The 16,516-nt window shown below is 56.2% G+C and overlaps 1 protein-coding gene across 1 annotated transcript in view; it reads left to right on the top strand.

Annotated features, from left to right (window-relative positions):
• The window catches only part of CACNA2D4 (calcium voltage-gated channel auxiliary subunit alpha2delta 4), a gene marked incomplete at both ends in the record, with an annotated part of 119,909 nt that extends 103,741 nt beyond the window's left edge, over positions 1 to 16,168 (top strand). Inside the window, 11 exons of the mRNA XM_080704954.1 lie at positions 461 to 505; positions 721 to 783; positions 7,452 to 7,522; positions 7,899 to 7,974; positions 8,399 to 8,451; positions 8,726 to 8,778; positions 9,039 to 9,059; positions 11,839 to 11,956; positions 13,675 to 13,789; positions 14,019 to 14,099; positions 16,064 to 16,168. Coding sequence (XP_080561080.1) covers positions 461 to 505; positions 721 to 783; positions 7,452 to 7,522; positions 7,899 to 7,974; positions 8,399 to 8,451; positions 8,726 to 8,778; positions 9,039 to 9,059; positions 11,839 to 11,956; positions 13,675 to 13,789; positions 14,019 to 14,099; positions 16,064 to 16,168 — 801 coding nt within the window. The remainder of the gene's footprint in view (positions 1 to 460; positions 506 to 720; positions 784 to 7,451; positions 7,523 to 7,898; positions 7,975 to 8,398; positions 8,452 to 8,725; positions 8,779 to 9,038; positions 9,060 to 11,838; positions 11,957 to 13,674; positions 13,790 to 14,018; positions 14,100 to 16,063) is intronic.
• Between the last annotated feature and the right edge of the window lie 348 nt (positions 16,169 to 16,516).

Raw genomic sequence — 16,516 nt, 5'->3', positions numbered from 1 at the left:
GATACACCCACTTGTACACTTGCATTACACATGCTCACCACGTGTATATCACACACACGTGCTCTCGCATTCCCCCACGTCCAGCACATGCTATATAATGCAGACACATACCCGTGCACATATAACACGCACACAACACACGTGTACCACACACACTGTGCTCTCACATCTCCCACACACGATGCGTAGACTCTACACATAACACACAGCACACGTATACTGTACACATACAGACACATACTTCACATATTGACACGTACAGACACACGTTGCATGCAGGCCACGAGGATACTGTAAGTGCAAGACCATCACTCCCCCAAACCCGTTCACCCCACAGGAACCACACACGATGCTCACTCACAGGAAATAGCTACCACGCACACGCATCCACGCACACTCACCCCCACACAACACGCGCACACGGGCCCACCCCACTCACGGTTTCTCTTCTTCCCCGCAGTGCGGTGCTGCAGGAGGGCCATGCCCAAAGAGCTGCGAGGACGGTGTAAGCCCCCGTGGAGAGGACAGTAGAGGGGGCCGCGGCCTCGCCCTTGCCCTCCCTGGGCCCGCTCCCCTCAGTCTCAAATGCCCTCCTTCCCTTCCCTGCAGCGCTGGGCTCCCAAGGGGGGTGTCCTTCATCCAACGTGGAGGCCCGCCTTCCCAGGCAGGGGAAAGGGGGGGCATGGCAGGGCCTGGCCTTGACCTCCCTCCTCTCCCCAGGATCTGGACTGCTATGTCATAGACAACAACGGCTTCATTCTGATCTCGGAGAGGTCCCAGGAGGTAAGTAACTGGGGAGGGAGGGCAGGAGAAAGCGTCCCTCCCTTCCAGAAAATTCAAGAGAAAGGCCTACAGAAAATACTTTTCCTGAAGCCAAAGTCAACAGAGCGAGATTACGTGTGGAATGCTTTTCACCTGCAGTGGTCAGGGAAAAGGTTACTTCTTTATTTTAGCTGTACCTGATCTGGCTGGCTGGTAGGGAGAGTCCACACTACACACAGGAGAGGCCTGGGGACCTCCAAGGACCCCCTCTGCCCACTGTCTACTCCCTGTCCCGCCCCTCCTGCCATAATGGCCCAGGGGCCACACCTCCCCACCCCACTATCTTACTTTCTGGACCTCTTTTAATGAAAATTCTACCTTGGCCGCCAAGCCCGCCTCAGCATGCTAGAGGGGCGCTGAGCTGCCTTGCACAGCCTCATCTTCCCTCCTGCATGAGGGGGTCTCCTCAGACCTGGCAGACGCTAAGAACGGCAAAAAAGAAAATCACAACAGAGCCGGGTGTGCTAGTGCACACCTGTAATCCCGCTATTGGGAGGCTTAGACAGGAGGATCTCAGGTTCAAGGCTAGCCTCAGTAATTTAGCAAGACCCTGTTTCAAAATTTAAAAAGATGTGAGCATCTGTAGGGCAGGCGTGGTGATCTCAGGGCCTTTCTGGAGAGAGTGTGGCAGACTGCAAGCCCAGTGTCCCGGGCGGCCATCCTCCAGCCCCAGGCCTCTTCCGTTGCTCTGCTCGGAGCAGAGTTCATTCCCTTTGCTGCAGCTGGCTGAGCCTCATGAACTTCAGACCAAAGACTCCAGGACCCTGAAAGCCGAGGGCCGGGAATCTTCACACCCCGGGCAGGGTTCCAAGGCTCTGGAGCGGCAGCGGCACGACACGGTTCAGTCCCTCTTCCCTCACTCTGAACAACTTGTGCCCCTGAGACCTAAACTGTGTCTGGTGAGAGGGCACCGGTGCGGTACCATCTGGGCGGAGACCCCACCGGCGGGGCCGGGGCGCGGCAGATACCTGTGTGGAGAGCTGATGGGCTTCAGCGTGAGTCCCAGACCACAGGATGGCAGTGGGTGAGCCGACTGGGCTGATGGGAAGCCCAGGTAGGAAGCCAAGGCTGCAGTCCAGCTGTCTGTCCATCTGCCCACCCACCATCTGTCTGTCTACCCACTCTTCTGTGTTTAAAACTCACCCATCCAGCAGCTCTGTAGCAGTTATCTACTGCTGCATAACAAAGGTCCCCAAAATTAGTGGTGAGAGCCATCGAGCTTCACAGCTTCTGGGTAAGGAATCTGGGTGTGGGTGGTTCTGGATAGCGGAGTGTGTCTGGGTTGGGGTTCCTCACAGCAGCAGGCACCCCAAGGCTTGCCTGGAGAAGGCTCTACTTCCCAGCTACTTGGGACTTGTTAATGAGTGGTAATCTCTCCCAGAAATGAATTGCTATAGGGTGGTTAGAGGGCTTCCTGGATTCTTGCTTTTTCTGAGAGAAAGAGTTCAAAGGGAAAGCACAAATAGGGAAGCATAAGAGGTTTACTTAAGCCAGACATGGTGGCCCATGCCTGTAATCCCAGTCTTTAGGAGGCTGTGACAGGAGGATTGCAGGCATGAGGCCAGCATCAGCAATTTAGGAGACCCTTGGCAACGTTGTGAGATACTGTTTCCATAGGGCTGGGAGTGTAGCTCAGAGGTAGAATGCATCTGCGTCCAATCCCCAGAACCAGGTACACACACAAGGAAAGAGGCTTACTTAAGGAGGTGATGGTATACTTTAAGAGATGGCCACAAACTGCGTGGTGGGGCACGCTTGTAATCCCAGCATTCGGGAGACTGAGACAGGAGGATGGCAGTTCGCAGACAGCCTCAGTTACTTAGTGAGGACCTTTGCAAGTCAGTGAGACCCTGTTTCAAAATAAAGAATAAAAAAAATAGGGCTAGGGTTGCAGCTCGGAGGTAGAATGCCCCTGGGTTCCATCCCCAGTACCGCAAATAAAATAAATAAATAATAAGAGATGGCCACAATAAAGGGGTGAGATTTTGGAGAAAGGGCCCAGGAAGGGCCGCTTCCTTGGGATGGAACAGAGGGGCACATTCCTTGCCGAGTTCATCGAGGCCAGCTTGGTTTAGCCTGGAAACCTTACCCCCTCGAGCATATGCAGGTCGGTGGGTCAGATCTCCCAGGGCTGCAGTTGGGTGTGTCCGCGCTGTTTTGGTGTTGGAGGCTTTTCCTGTGGGCGCCAAGTGAACCCTGCAGGGCTTGTGCAGGTGGTGAGTTTGGCCTCCCGATGTCCCTGCGGTCTCTAACTGCAGCTAGGCAGGGAGTCCGTATTGTTTATGAGAGCCTGCTTAACTTTCTCCCTCGGATCTACCCTGACCTGCTCTTTTCTATTGAGCAATCTAACAGAGTCAGCTCCCCCAGGGCTGTTAACCCGAAGCCACCTCAATTCTTTGCCATGCCCGCCCCGGGGCAGCGGCACCCCCAGAGTGGGCCAGCCCCAGGGGAGCCTGCAGGAGGAGCAAGATGGGAGTCGATTTGACCCCTGGCCTCGAAGTGATGCTCCTGCGCCTCATTCATGCCTCCCGCCCACCTTGTCCCTGGAACTCCACGTGTGGTGGAGGACAGGGCCTCCGCGCCTGGGAGCTGTTCCCAGGCCTTCGCCCAGACCCAGGAACTAGAAACTCTGAGGGCGTCCCAGCCACCTGTGCTTTAACCAGCCTCTGGGGAGTGACTGGGTGCACGAGGCCGTCCCGGGCCCTCTGCTGAGGCCCTGCTGCCCCTTGCTGCCAGTCTGGACGCACTTCAGTGGAAGCTCCCACCTTCCTGCTGGGTAAAGTGGCAGACGCTGCGGGCTGCTCCTCCTCCCTGCAGGGTCCATCCAAGGGAACGAGACCAGTGCTGCTCCTTATGCAAAGATGCTTCCCAAGCCCTGCCCTTCCTCGTGCCAGGGCTCCTGCCCCAGGGAGCCACTGCAGCCCGCCCGCCCGGGGCGCCGCCTGCCTCTCTCCTGGTCCTGGTGTGCTCCAGGCCTACTGATTTCACACTTGGCCCCATAGGCCTCTCCTGCAGCTCAAGGCTTGCCCATAGACAAAGAAGGAGCGAGCACAGGATCACAGCCCTTGAGATGGGGCCGAGAGGGGCCGCGGCTCCACGGGCGCTGCAGTGTTAGGCGGCAGTGGATTTGCCACCCTGGGACTGGGGATTCTGATTCCTGTCACCTGTTTGTGGGCGGTGACCACTCACGGAGTCCTCAGAGCTGGGCAAGGTGAGTGCCCACCTGTAATCCCAGTACAGGGAAACTGAGGCAGGAGGAATAAAGGTTCGTGGCAAGACTCAGCAACAAAGGCCGACCATTTCTTTTTCTTTCTTTTTTCTTTCTTTCTTTCTTTTCTTTTTTTCTTTGGTACTGGGGCTAGAACCCAGGGCCATTCTACCTCCGAGCTGCACCCCCAGCCCTATTTTTGTATTCTTTAATTTACTTTTTTTTTTTTTTTTTTTGGTGGTACCGGGGGTGGAACCCAGGGGCTGTTCTACCTCCAGGCTATACTTACTCCCAGACCTATTTTCTATTTTTATTTGGAAACAGGGTCTCACTTAGTTGCTGAAAGCCTCACTAAGTAGCTGAGGCTGGCTTCGAACCTGTGCGATCCTCCTGTCTCAGCCTCCCCAGCGCGGGGATTACAAGCGTGCGCCACCACGCCCGGCTTTTTTATAATTTTGATTTTGAAACAGGGTTTCACTAAGTCCTATGGTCTCAGCCTCCCGAATGCTGGGATTACAAGCATGTGCCACCATGCCCAGCTCAGGCAGACCATTTCAAAATAAAAAAATAAAAATGGCCAGAGGTGTAGTTCAGACGTAGAGCACCATGGGTTCAATCCCTAGTACCAACACACCCGCATGCATGCACACACACATTCTCACAGGACAGCAAAGCCTAGAAAATGAGACTCTTCTTTCCAGCACCTTTCTCTGCACCGAGCGCGCCCGGCCCTTTTCCCCCTCCACTCTAGTGTGTCTCCCCGCGTGCCTCCCTGACTTCCCAAGTGGCCCTCCCCCACGGGGTACTTCAGGAGAAAATGCATGCAGTAGAACCCGCGCCCTCCGCTGCAGCAGGCTCTCCCAGGGCGGCCTGACTCCACCACAAGCTACAATCCTTGTCAAAGGACTAGAGCTCAGTTTAGGAGCTGGAGGAGAAGGGGGCTGACGGGTGCTGATCCCTAGAGGAAGCCAGGCACGGCGCCTTCACATATGGTAATATGGTAATATGGTCAATCACATATGATTGACCCTTACATCCCTCAAGAGGACGGCTAGTCCCAAGTTTTGGAGAAGAGACTGAGGCTGTCCTTAGTAAGGAGGCTTCATTCTGTCGCCAGAGTTGAGAGCACTCCTTCTCTCTGGGGTCAGGGGACAGGTGATGTTTGAGCTACAGCCTCACACAGCCTGCAAATTAGCCCAGCTCCAGGGTGACTGCCCAGCCAGCAGGAATCTAATTAGTTCTGCGTTCTTAGCTTCCTGGGGCCCATCTGCTTCCTGCTCCAGGCCCCTGGGTGGCACCCCGCAGGCCCTCTGCCACCTCCCAACCTCCCTTCCAGAGGACAACAAACTGGTTGGGGACCCCTCAGCAGAGTCCTCTCCCTTTAAGCAGATTCCTGCTTAAAGTCCTGCTCTGTTGGCATGTCCTTGGCCTGCCTATGGTGCAAGGGCTTCTGGGAAATGTAGTCCTTTAGCTGAGCACATCGCTGCCATTGTTAAAGTCAGGCGGCTGAGTGACATGTTGCAGGAAATGGACTTTTTATTTGCAGTGGAGGATACGTTTTTCCTGCATTCAGGATACACTTGTCAGGGACCTCTCTTCTCAGAAGCAAGTGTTTGAACAACTGGGTGGCTGGTGAATATGCCTAAATTTAGGAAAGAGAATAGGATGGGCTCCTGGGGATTGGGCCAGCCTCAGTGTAGCCTGGTCTCACCCCACTGCCCCGTCCTAGAGCACAGACGTCTGTCACTCGTTCATTCTCTCACACATTCCTTCCGCAGATGTGAACAGGACACTGGGGTGCTGGGGGTCAGAGGCGGGGCCTTTGCCGTCAGGATCTCGCTATCCTGTGATGGAGGGATGATGCCTACACCGTCACAATCCCAGCTAAGCAAGATCACACAGCTGGAGGATCAGGAAGGATTTCGGGTGGCTTTAGGGCTGGGCCCCCAGGAGCAGCAGCGTTTGCCCCGTGCACCTTCCCACGGGCTTACAGGTCCCTGCAGTGGCCTTGACTCCTCCCCGCCGTCCCATGCTCTGCCCACTACCTCTTCAGCGAAGCCTGGCCCTGTCAGGCCTTCTGAGCAATCAGGCCCACCTGTTCATACCACCACTGGAGACCCTGGTCGCCGGCTGTCCTGCGTGGTGGCGAACGTGCTCCCGCCTGTCCAAATCCATCCCAAGTCTTGACTACTGTCCGTTTCATTCATGTTTGCGTAGTACTCACCTATGGAGTCAGCGTCTTGTGAATGAAAGATGTTAGACGTTCGTTTTTGGTGGTCAGAGCATTCAGGCAAAGCGACCTGGAGCTCCCGATTACTTTTGTCATGAGCCCGTCAGTTTCTGAGGTTACAGTGTTGCCATTACTTTTAGTAGCTCTCATCTTGACACTTTATAAGTGAGTTATTTCCACATAAGAAACAGTGTAGGAGCCAGGCAGGGTGGTGCATGTCTAAATATCAGCTACTTGGGAGACTGAGGCAGGAGGAGTGCGTGTTCAAAGCCAGCCTGGGCAACTTAGCAAGACCACATCTCTAAGTGAAATAAAAAAGGACTAGGGGTATAACTCAGCGGCACCTCTGAGTTCAGTCTCCAGTACAGGAAGAAAGGGAGGAAACGAGGAAGGAGAAGAGGAAGAAAGGAGGGAGGGAGAAGAGAAAGAAATACTACAGGGTGCAAGGGTTAAATTTTCTTATTTAATTCCAGTTCAGAAAGTGACTCCCTTTACTGCATTCCAGATTCCAGGGTGGGGCCCACTTGGCACCCTGTGGCACTCATTTGCAGATCATAAATTAAGGGAACATCTCTGGGGTAATTGTCCAGTACAGCACCATCATCTCTTCTCGGATTGTTAATCAGGCTTCGAGGAGCCCTGCATGCCGACTCACCCTTGTCTGCAATAAATGTGTTTCCTTAGGGGAGGTTGCTGGAGTCTACTTAGCTGCCCAGCCCAGGCCCTGGGCGGGCTCCACACAATACCTGGCTGTTCTTGAGGTCGGCCAGGCCTGGGGCTCCGTGGCTACACCACAGTGGTTTGTTTCATTGGTAGTCAGAACACATGTCATTATTTTATTTATATACAAGGCCCAGAGCAAGGAGGAGATGGCACAGCAGAGGGCTCCCTCCATGGCCTGCTCTCCGCCTTCCCCCTAGCCTCACCTTCTTTTGACCTGACTTTCTCCTCCTGGCATTTCCCATCACTTCCAGCCAAGACCGTGGCACCTAGAAGACCCCCCCTTGCCAAAGGCCCAGGAAGGCAGCACCAAGGTGGTCAGCCTGCACGGCTAGGGCCGGCTGCGGCCTGGATGGGCTCTATCAGGATCACCCGGAAGGGCAGGTCCAGGTAAAGGCCCAGGTACCTCGCATGCAGTGTGGAAGAGCTCAGCCATCTTCACCTGCCTGCCCTTTCTCTCCCTCTTCACAGACAGGAAGATTCCTGGGGGAGGTGGACGGCGCTGCCATGGCCCAGCTGCTCAGCATGGGGGTGTTCAGACAGTAAGTGGGACACAGAACTGCCCAATGGTCCATGCAGGTCCCAGGAACTCAAAACCCACAATAAGAGCCTCAAAGAGCCCCAGAAGCCATCTTCCTGGATCCAGGGCCTCAGCACGAGGGGGGAAGGGCCCAGGCCATGAGGACATCCCTGGGAGGGACCCTCATGCCCCAGGTTGGCTCTCGGAGAAAAACCATCCAGCCCAGAGAGCGCCATTCACAGTACAACAGCGGCCTCTCCAGGAGGCACGAGCCGCCTCCCAGCCCACTGCCTCTCGCAGGCCCTGGTGGGTCTTGGAGGAGCAGCCCTGCTAGCGCCCCCACCCAGGCGGGGCAGGACAGGGCACTGGGCCCCGCCACACCCACGTCTCGTTTTCAGAGTGACCATGTACGACTACCAGGCCATGTGCAAAAACCCGGCTCACCACCACAGCGCGGCCCAGCCCCTGGTCAGCGTGAGTGTCGCCCCCGCCTCCCTCCAGGGAGGCCACCTGGGCCCTGGTCTCACCCAGCTGTGGGCCTTCCGCCTTCAGGGCCACTGTGACTCTGTCCAGTTCTATCTGCGCCCCTGCGCCCGGCGCCCAGCCCAGCCCCAGGCCTGTGCTTCTCATCCCCCCAGAGATACTGGGGCCGTGGGCAGGAAGAACAGACTGCCCCTAAGTTCACTGCCCAGTGCCCCTCTCAGATGGCCAGGGGTCCTCACATTGGGCCCATCAGGGCTGGAACCTGGCCAGTCTGGAAGGCCGTGTCTAATCCCTTCCCAGGCTCACCCAGCCTTGGGGCGCCTCCTCCACAGGGGGGCGGGAGGTGGCCCCTGGGGGAGGAAGAAGGTACCTTGGACCCAGGCACCCGACAAAGGTGTGTGCTCTCTGTCCCCAGCCCATCTCTGTTCTCCTGATGGTGACCCGGTGGTTGGTGAATGAGGTCTTGCTGTGAGTGGGGGCTTGTGGCTTGGCGGGAGGAGGACGCCCCCTCTCCCCCCCCCGGGTGGCTCACATGGAAGGCTTTTCAGCTAGAGGCCGCCAGGCCTCCACCTCCACCCCGTGAAGGAGGGCGGCTGGGCGGCCTGGCACACCCCCACCTCCATCCTAGGAGGACCCCCTCCCAGCCCTCAGCGGAGAGCGTGCATCCAGGAGGAGGGGTGGTCCTTTGGGGGCTTGGCAGGAAGGGAGGGCTCTGGTCCCGAGACTGTCCGGTGTCCGACAGGTTCCTGCTGGAATGGTGTGCCTGGGGCTCCTGGAACGGCGGAGGGGCAGAGGGTGAGTCCGAGCCAGCGGCAGGGCAGCCAGCTCACCAACCTTTCCCCTGGGCAGGCGATGGCGGGGGGGGGGGGGAGACCTCCGAGGCCTCCATCGCTCATAACCTCACCTTGTCTGGCCTTGTCCCCCCTCACGGCTCTGTGACACCATTCCACCTCCATTCCATGTGACTTCACCACCACCCTGCGACCTCCTGCCCTTGTGTGACGCCATGCCCTTCCTGTGCCGTGTCCACCCTGTGCGGCTCCCGTCCTGGGCAGCCAAAGCTGTCTTCCATCACTGTAAGTAGCATCGGCTGAGGAGATGCTGGCTGGCCACTGTGGGGTTGGGGAGCTGCAAAGGGCCTGCCCTCACGTCTCCATCCCAGGAGGAAGCCCAAGTTCTTCTCCTTTGGGACACCTCTGACTCAGGGGACCCCAAGTCCCTCATCCAGTTTAACACACCAATTGAGCTGGGCATGGTGGTGCACACTTATAATCCCAGTACTTGGGAGACTGAGACAGGAGGACTGCAGGTTCGCAGCTAGCCTCGGCCACTTAGTGAAACCCTGTTTCAAAATAAAGAATAAAGCCGGGCATGGTGGTGCACGCTTGTAATCCCAACATTTGGGAGGCTGAGACAAGGAGGATCATGGTTCTCGGACAGCCTCAGTTACTTAGGCCCTTTGCAACTCAGAAAGACCCTGTTTCAAAAGAAAGAATACAATAAAATAAGGCTGGGGGTGTCACTCGGAGGTAGAATGCCCCTGGGTTCCACCCCGGGTACTGGGGGAAAAAAAAAAGAACAAGCTAGGCGTGGTGGTGGCCCACGCTTGTAATCCCAGCATTTTGGAGGCTGAGACTGGAGGATTACTGTTTGTAGCTTCAGCTACTTAGTGAGGCCCTGTTTCAAAAATAAATAATAAAAAAGTTAGGGCTGAGGGTGTCTCTAAAAGGCAGAATGTCCCTGGGTTTCATCCCCAGTACTACAAAAAGAAAAAAAGATAGAAAGAAAGAAAAAGGAAAGAGAGAAAGAAAGAAAGAAAGAAAGAAAGAAAGAAAGAAAAGAAAGAAAAAGAAAGAGAGAGAGAGAGAAAGAAACTGGGTTGAGGGTATAGCTGGGAGATGACCTTTTTCCAAGGACTGACTCCCCCAAAGCAGAAATGTGACCAGAAGGTCCTGACACAAAGCCCAGCAGCCCACACAGGCCGCCTCCCTCGAGCTGGTTTCACTCTGTGTCCTTTCCCATGGGGCTCTGGAACTTCCCCAGGCGTGGGCAGCTCTTCCCTGGTCCTCATCCTTTGCTCAGCGCTGGGTTTCCTGGTAAAGAATAATTTTACCAGGCCTGGTGGGCACACCTGTAATTCCCATGCTTGGGAGGCTGAGACAGGCGGACCCCCAGCTGGAAGCCAGCCTCAGCAACTTAGCGAGGCCCTCAACAACCTAACAAGACCTGATTTCAAAACAATTTTTTTTTAATCTAAAATTAAAAAAGGATTGGGTGAGCCGGGCGTGGTGGCGCATGCTTGTAATCCCCGCGCTTGGGAGGCTGAGACAGGAGGATCACACGGGTTCGAAGCCAGCCTCAGCTACTTAGTGAGGCTCTCAGCAACTTAGTGAGAAGCTGTTTCCAAATAAAATATAAAAAAGGTCTGGGAGTATAGCCCGGAGGTAGAAAGCCTCTGGGTTCCACCCCAGTACCACACACACAAAAAAAGGATTGGGTGAGTAGCTCAGAAGTAGAATGCCCCTGGGGTCAATATCCCAGTACCACAAAAAAAAAAAAAAAGTGTGCTCCTGCTCTCTCCCTTCCTGCCGGCCCAGGCCTTTGGCCTCCACTCTAGGACACGGCCTGGCTGGCCATCGCAGGACCACTGGGGGCTGTTCAGTTACTTGGCACTGGAGACAGGAGCTGGAGCCACAGAGGCCCTGCTTCCTGTGCCCAGGGACCCAGGGTCTCATGGCAGGGTGGGCACATGGCTGGGGACCCCTCCCCCACTCCCTCGCGGCAGCTTCCTGGAGTCCCAGGCCCCAGCTGGGGGTGTGGGCGCCACCTTGCGACCTTGGGGAAGCCGCCCGCGGCCCTGATGCAGTTATCACTGAGGGGAGCTTACCCACTCTGCCTGCAGACTGGCTTTGAGGTCTGAAGGGGACTTTGTGGGTCCCGAGGTTGAGACCTGCACCCTCCTACTGACCCCTAGTGTGACCCAAGCCAGGAGCAACGTCTCGTCACACACCTCTGGTTCCAGGAGTATGGACCGGGCGATCCCCGCCACCTAGTTCTCAGCTAGGCTGCAGGGAGCAAAGGACAGGCTTGAGAGAAGCCCTGGACCCTGAGTCGCCTGCTGGGCTCTGTCATCTCAGGCAACAGCTTCTTCTACTAAGAACTGGCCATTCCATCCCCCCCTTGTCTTAATGGGCTTCCACCAAAGAGCCCCAAACCCTGGGCTCTGTGTCCCCAGTGCCATGGCTTCGGGGGCTGGAGGAGCTTGGCCAGGCCACAGGGCTGGGCAGGATGGGCCCCGGCTTCTCCAAAGCTGCTTTCACAGAGCATCTGCGCTGCTGAGAGGGGCCTGGGTCCCCCACCAAGCCGGCCCTGCTGCCTCTGTTCTCTCAGACCTGGGGCTCTGCAGGACGGAGCCTTTGCGATGGGCACTGGCCAGCCCAGCTCACCATGACCCCAGCCCCAACACGCCCCTGCTTCAGTCATCCTCTGATCTCCCCCTCTGCACAGTCCTGAGAGTGAGCACGCCTCCTTCCTTCCTCTCCTCTCCTTTCCTCTTTCTTTCATACTGGGGATGGAACCCAGGGCCATTCTACCTCTGACCTACACCTCTAGTCCCCCTCCTTCTTTTTTTTTTTTTTTAAGCAAGATCTCACTAGGTTGCTGAAAGCCTCACTAAATTCTTGAGGCTGATCTCAAACCTGCAATCTTCCTGTCTCAGCCTCCCAAGTACTGGGATTACAAGCATGCACCACCACGCCGGCTCCTGAGAACAGGGGAGCCGTCTACAGTGGGCCGGGAGGAGGAGGCCATGGTGTGGGGACCGGCCCTCCTCACACGTGCCTCCGTCCACCGCAGCCCACAAGCATAAGAAGCAGGAGCTGCTGCAGCCCTGTGACACCGAGTACCCCGTGTTCGTGCACCAGCCGGCCGTCCAGGAGGCCAACGGATTCATCCAGTGTGGGACCTGCCAGAGGTCAGACCCCGGGGCCGCAGCCATCCCCAGCCAGGCACACTCTTGCCCTGCAAGGCGGCTGTGCAGACAGGGCTTGACACCCCCAGGGAGGTTTCTGCCCCAGGGAGATGGGGGGCTGGCACTGGTAAGGAAAAGGCCATGCTTCCTTGGTCCTTCCCTGCCCCCCCCCCCCAGTGCAGCAACAGGCAGGGCAGAGTAAGGGGAGGGGGCAGGTGGGAACACTAGGTTGAGGGCTCCCTTAGGGAAATGAGGAAGGGTGGTCCAGAGGCCAGAACCCATGTGGGCAAGTCTCCCCCAGCCCGAGGCCCCTCCCCGTAGCCCCTCACACTGAGGCTCAGCCAGCCCCCCCAAGTGCAAGGCCCACCAGAGCTGAAAAAAGAAGCAAGTTGCCGGGCATGGTGGAGCAGGCTTGTAATCCCCGTGCTTGGGAGGCGGAGACAGAAGCTGGTTCAGAGCTAGCCTTGCTGGCTTAAGAGACCCTGTTTCCACATAAAAAAGTAAAAAATAGGTATGGGAGTGTAGCCCGTGGGAGTGTATCCCAGAGGCAGAAGGGCTTCCAGGAACCCCAGTACCACCAAAAAAAAAAAAAAAAGAAGAAGAAGCAAGTTAGGGCGAAAGTGTCCTGCGCAGAGAAGCGCAGCAGTGTAGGGGTGCTCCCAGGGACGGCGCTGGCGGAGGGTCCCGGGCTGCAGACTAGGGGCAGGAGCCCATCAGACTGGCTAAATCCAGCCAGCCCTGACCTTGGTTCTCCCTGCTGGCCTCCCACCCCCAAACCTCAGAGGCCCCCATTCCCCATGGACTTCTGCCCTGGGCCAGAGGAACGGCCTCTCCCAGGCTGCTCCCTAGGCAGACGTCTGCTGACCACCAGGAGGTCCCCAAGACCCCCATCCCCCAGCAAGCTGTGTCAGTGGATTCTTCTCTGTGTAACAAAAGGCGAAATCCTAACCCCGCGAGGCAGCTTTCTTGGGCCGAGTTGTCACCTGCCCGCCTATTTCAAAGGCCATGGTGATGGCGGAAAGCAAGAGCTCTGGAGCCGGCAGGCTGGAGTCTAGAAACGGGTTCTGCTGCACTGTAGCTGTGGGACTTGGGCAAGTTACTGAGCCTCTTCCAGCCTGTTTTGTCTTATACAAAATGGGAACACCAACCTTCCATTGTGCAGTAAAGGTTAAACATATACATGTTTATAAGTGTGCATGCACACATGTATAAATAAATGTGTGTGTGTGTGTGTGTGCGTGTGTAACATCACCCATGGAAACACTCCATAAGTAGCAGCAAGTGCTGTTATGTAACACCCAGACCTGCACCCAACAGGCGGCTGGCTCCCTCTGCTTCTCGGGGCTCCTGAGCTCTGTGCGGGCATACTGTGCCATCTAGTGGTCCATCCTGGTATTGCACCGTCCCCACCACACACCCAAGCAAGGGTAGCCACCCATTCCTGCTACTGGGACCATCCTGACAGAGGCTTAGGTCCTGTATATACTGATAACAGCTCCTTCCTGGCCTTCTCCAGTCTGCTAGGAAAGATGCGCTTGTGGTAAAGGAAGCCAATAGAACTGAGCCATTTCCAGGGCCGTTCCTGGAGCGCTCCAGGTCTGAGCTGCCTCTTCCCCTGCTCCCCCTGTGTCACACGGCCAGTCTGCAAGGGTTCTTCCCCCAGAGCCTTCTCCTGGGGCTGCCACGGAGAAGCGCGTGACACCTGCCCTGCTGTGCCGCAGGATGTTTGTGATGCAGCAGGTCCCCAAGAGCAACCTGATCCTGCTGGTGACGGACCCCACCTGTGACTGCAGCGTCTTCCCGGCAGTCCTGCAGGAGGCCACTGAAGTCAAATATATCCTTCTCACCCTCCGGGAAGTGCGGGGTGGAGGGAGGGGGCCTCATGGAGGGGCTCGGACCCCCTGTCCCCCTCCCCCAGCATTGCTGTCTGTTCTCCAGCCCCCTCCGGCCCCTGCAGCTGCTTGGAAGGCAGCTGGTCCCACAGGAGCAGGCTCTTCCAGACCTCGGCCCCCAGAATCAGCCGAGGTCCTGAGCATTTGACCTTGACCCCGTGAGTTCTGCACATAATGCCTCTGTCAAATGTGACCGGATGCGTTCCCAGAAGCCCCGCCGGAGACCAGATTCCTGCCACGCCTTCCATCCGGAGGTGAGGGGTGGCTGTGGGCTGCGGGGTGGGGCTTGGTCTCCACCCAGAGTTCTCTGCCAGTGCCAGTGCCCTTTGCAGACGTGAGCGTGTCTGGACCCTGATGAGTACAACTGTACGTGTGCGCCTCACTGGGAAACATTCACACCCGTGCACTCGCATTTATATCATGTGCAATGACAACATAAGAAGAAATGTATATTCTTTGTACTTGTACCTCCCTGGGTGGCGCGGACGAGAGCATGCTTTGTTATATTTGGCCTTAGTCCCTGGTTCCAGACACAACTAATTCTAAGACCCTTGGAATAAGAGTGACCTTCTAGCCGGGTATGGTGGCGCACACTTGTAATCCCAGCATTCGGGAGGCTGAGACAGGAGGATTGTGGTTTGCAGACAGCCTCAGCTACTTAGTGTGGCCCTCTGCAACTCAGGGAGACCCTGTTTCAAAATAAAGAATAAAAGCCGGGTGTGGTGGCACATGTTTGTAATCCCCGCGCTTGGGAGACTGAGACAGGAGGATTGCACAGGTTCGAAGCCAGCCTCAGCTACTTAGGGAGGCTCTCAGCAACTTAATGAGACCCTGTTTCCAAATAAAATACAAAATAGGGCTGGGAGTATAGCCCGGAGGTAGAAAGCCTCTGGGTCCATCTCCAGACCCCCCCCCCAAAAAAAAAGAATAAATAAAAAATAAGGCTGAGTGTGTCACTCGGAGGTAGAAGCCCCTGGGTTCCATCCCCAGTACCAGGGGGGGAAAAAAGAGTGACCTTCTGTGTTCTAACGAGGTGACTGCAAGCTGGGGCCTCAGCAGCTCCAGGACTCCAGGATGGGGGCCAGTCGCCTGGTGAGAGGACTGGAACTTTTGGCCCAGCCTTACTCTGGAGACGGAGGGAGCTGGAGGTGGAATTGTCACCATTAGCCAGTGATTCAGTCGGTTATGCTGCATACTGACCCCAGGGAAGGCCCTAGCAACGGGTCAGAGAGCTTCCAGGCTGGCGAACGGCTCCATGTGCTGAGAGAGCGTGGTGGCCAGACAGGGCTCGTGCGCCCGGCACCTCCACGTGCCCGTTGCCGAGTTGTATCCTTTATAATAAACTGGTACTGATACATAAAGTGCCTTCCAGAGGCTGTGAGCCGCTCTAGCAAATCGTCGAACGAGCCTGGAACCCTCAATTTAGAGCCAGTCTCTCCTGGTACTTGAGGCTCAACACTCGACCTGTGTCTGGGGACCTGAGCCGTCCAACTGGCGGGATCTGATGCTAACGCCAGGTAGACAGCACCGGGATTGAGTGAGGCCCTCTGCAACTCAGGGAGACCCTGCTTCAAAATAAAGAATAAAAAGTAGGGCTGGGGGTGTAGCTTGGAGGTAGAATGCCCCTGGATTCCACCTCCAGTACCACAAAATAAATAAATGAATGAATGAATAAATAAATAAATAAATAATTTAAAAAATAAATTAGGGCTGGGGTATAGCTTGGAGGTAGACTGCCCCTGGGTTCCATCCCTAGTACCATAAAAAGAAATAAAGAAACAATAATAATAAAATAAAAATAAAACAGGGCTGGGGGTGTAGCTTTGAGGTAGAATGCCCCTGGGTTCCATCTCCAGTACCACAAAAAATAAAATAATAAATTAATAAATTAATATAAAAATAAAATAGGGCTGAGGTGTAGCTTGGAGGTAGAATACCCCTGGGTTCCATTCCCAGTAACACACACACACACACACACACACACACACACACACACACACACACACAGAGTTGTTGGAGTTTGGACTCCCCTGAAGTTATTATAAGGGGCAGGCCCTACAGCCACTCCCGACTGACGGGTAGAAGTGGAAGGCTCAGTGTGCAGCCCCCTACTCTGCCCATAAAGAGCCTAAGGAAGGCGGCCATTTCAGCCCCTGACCCCGGGCCCGGAGGGCCACCCAGGCAGCCACCGCCCTCTCACCTCGCTCTTGGTTTGCAGGAGAACGCCCAGGACTGCGGCGGCGCCTCGGACACGGCGGCCTCGCCCCTCCTGCTCCTGCTGCCTCTGGGTGCCTGGGTGCTACCACCCCAGCTTCTGCGGTGACTCGCTTCCTGCGCCACCTCCGTTTTGGTGAGGGGGTCCTTCCAGAACATTCTACAAAATCAGCTCCTGGCGTGGGATCCAGCTCACCGCCATTGGATCATCTCCCAGGCCCGTGCTCACCTCCATCCTGGCCGATGGTCCCTGACTCTGGGGATTGCTGGAAGGACCTAGAAGCCAATGTCCCAGAAGCCACTTCCCCATGAAGCTCCAGAAAGCTTGGCGCCATGGGCCCAGGGCTTGCGCCGTCCTCCTGGCTTCCTCACCGCCTCACCGTCCAAGTGAGCTCAGCTCGGGCAAGACTGAAGGATTAGTTCCACCTCTTCTCTGGGAGAGCAGAACCTCTTCTCT

The sequence above is a fragment of the Muscardinus avellanarius genome, assembly GCF_963383645.1.
Source record: "Muscardinus avellanarius genome assembly, chromosome: 11".
NCBI classification, from domain to species: domain Eukaryota; kingdom Metazoa; phylum Chordata; class Mammalia; order Rodentia; family Gliridae; genus Muscardinus; species Muscardinus avellanarius.
Note: the sequence above shows the minus strand (reverse complement) of the source record. Positions and strands in the feature narration are given on the sequence as shown.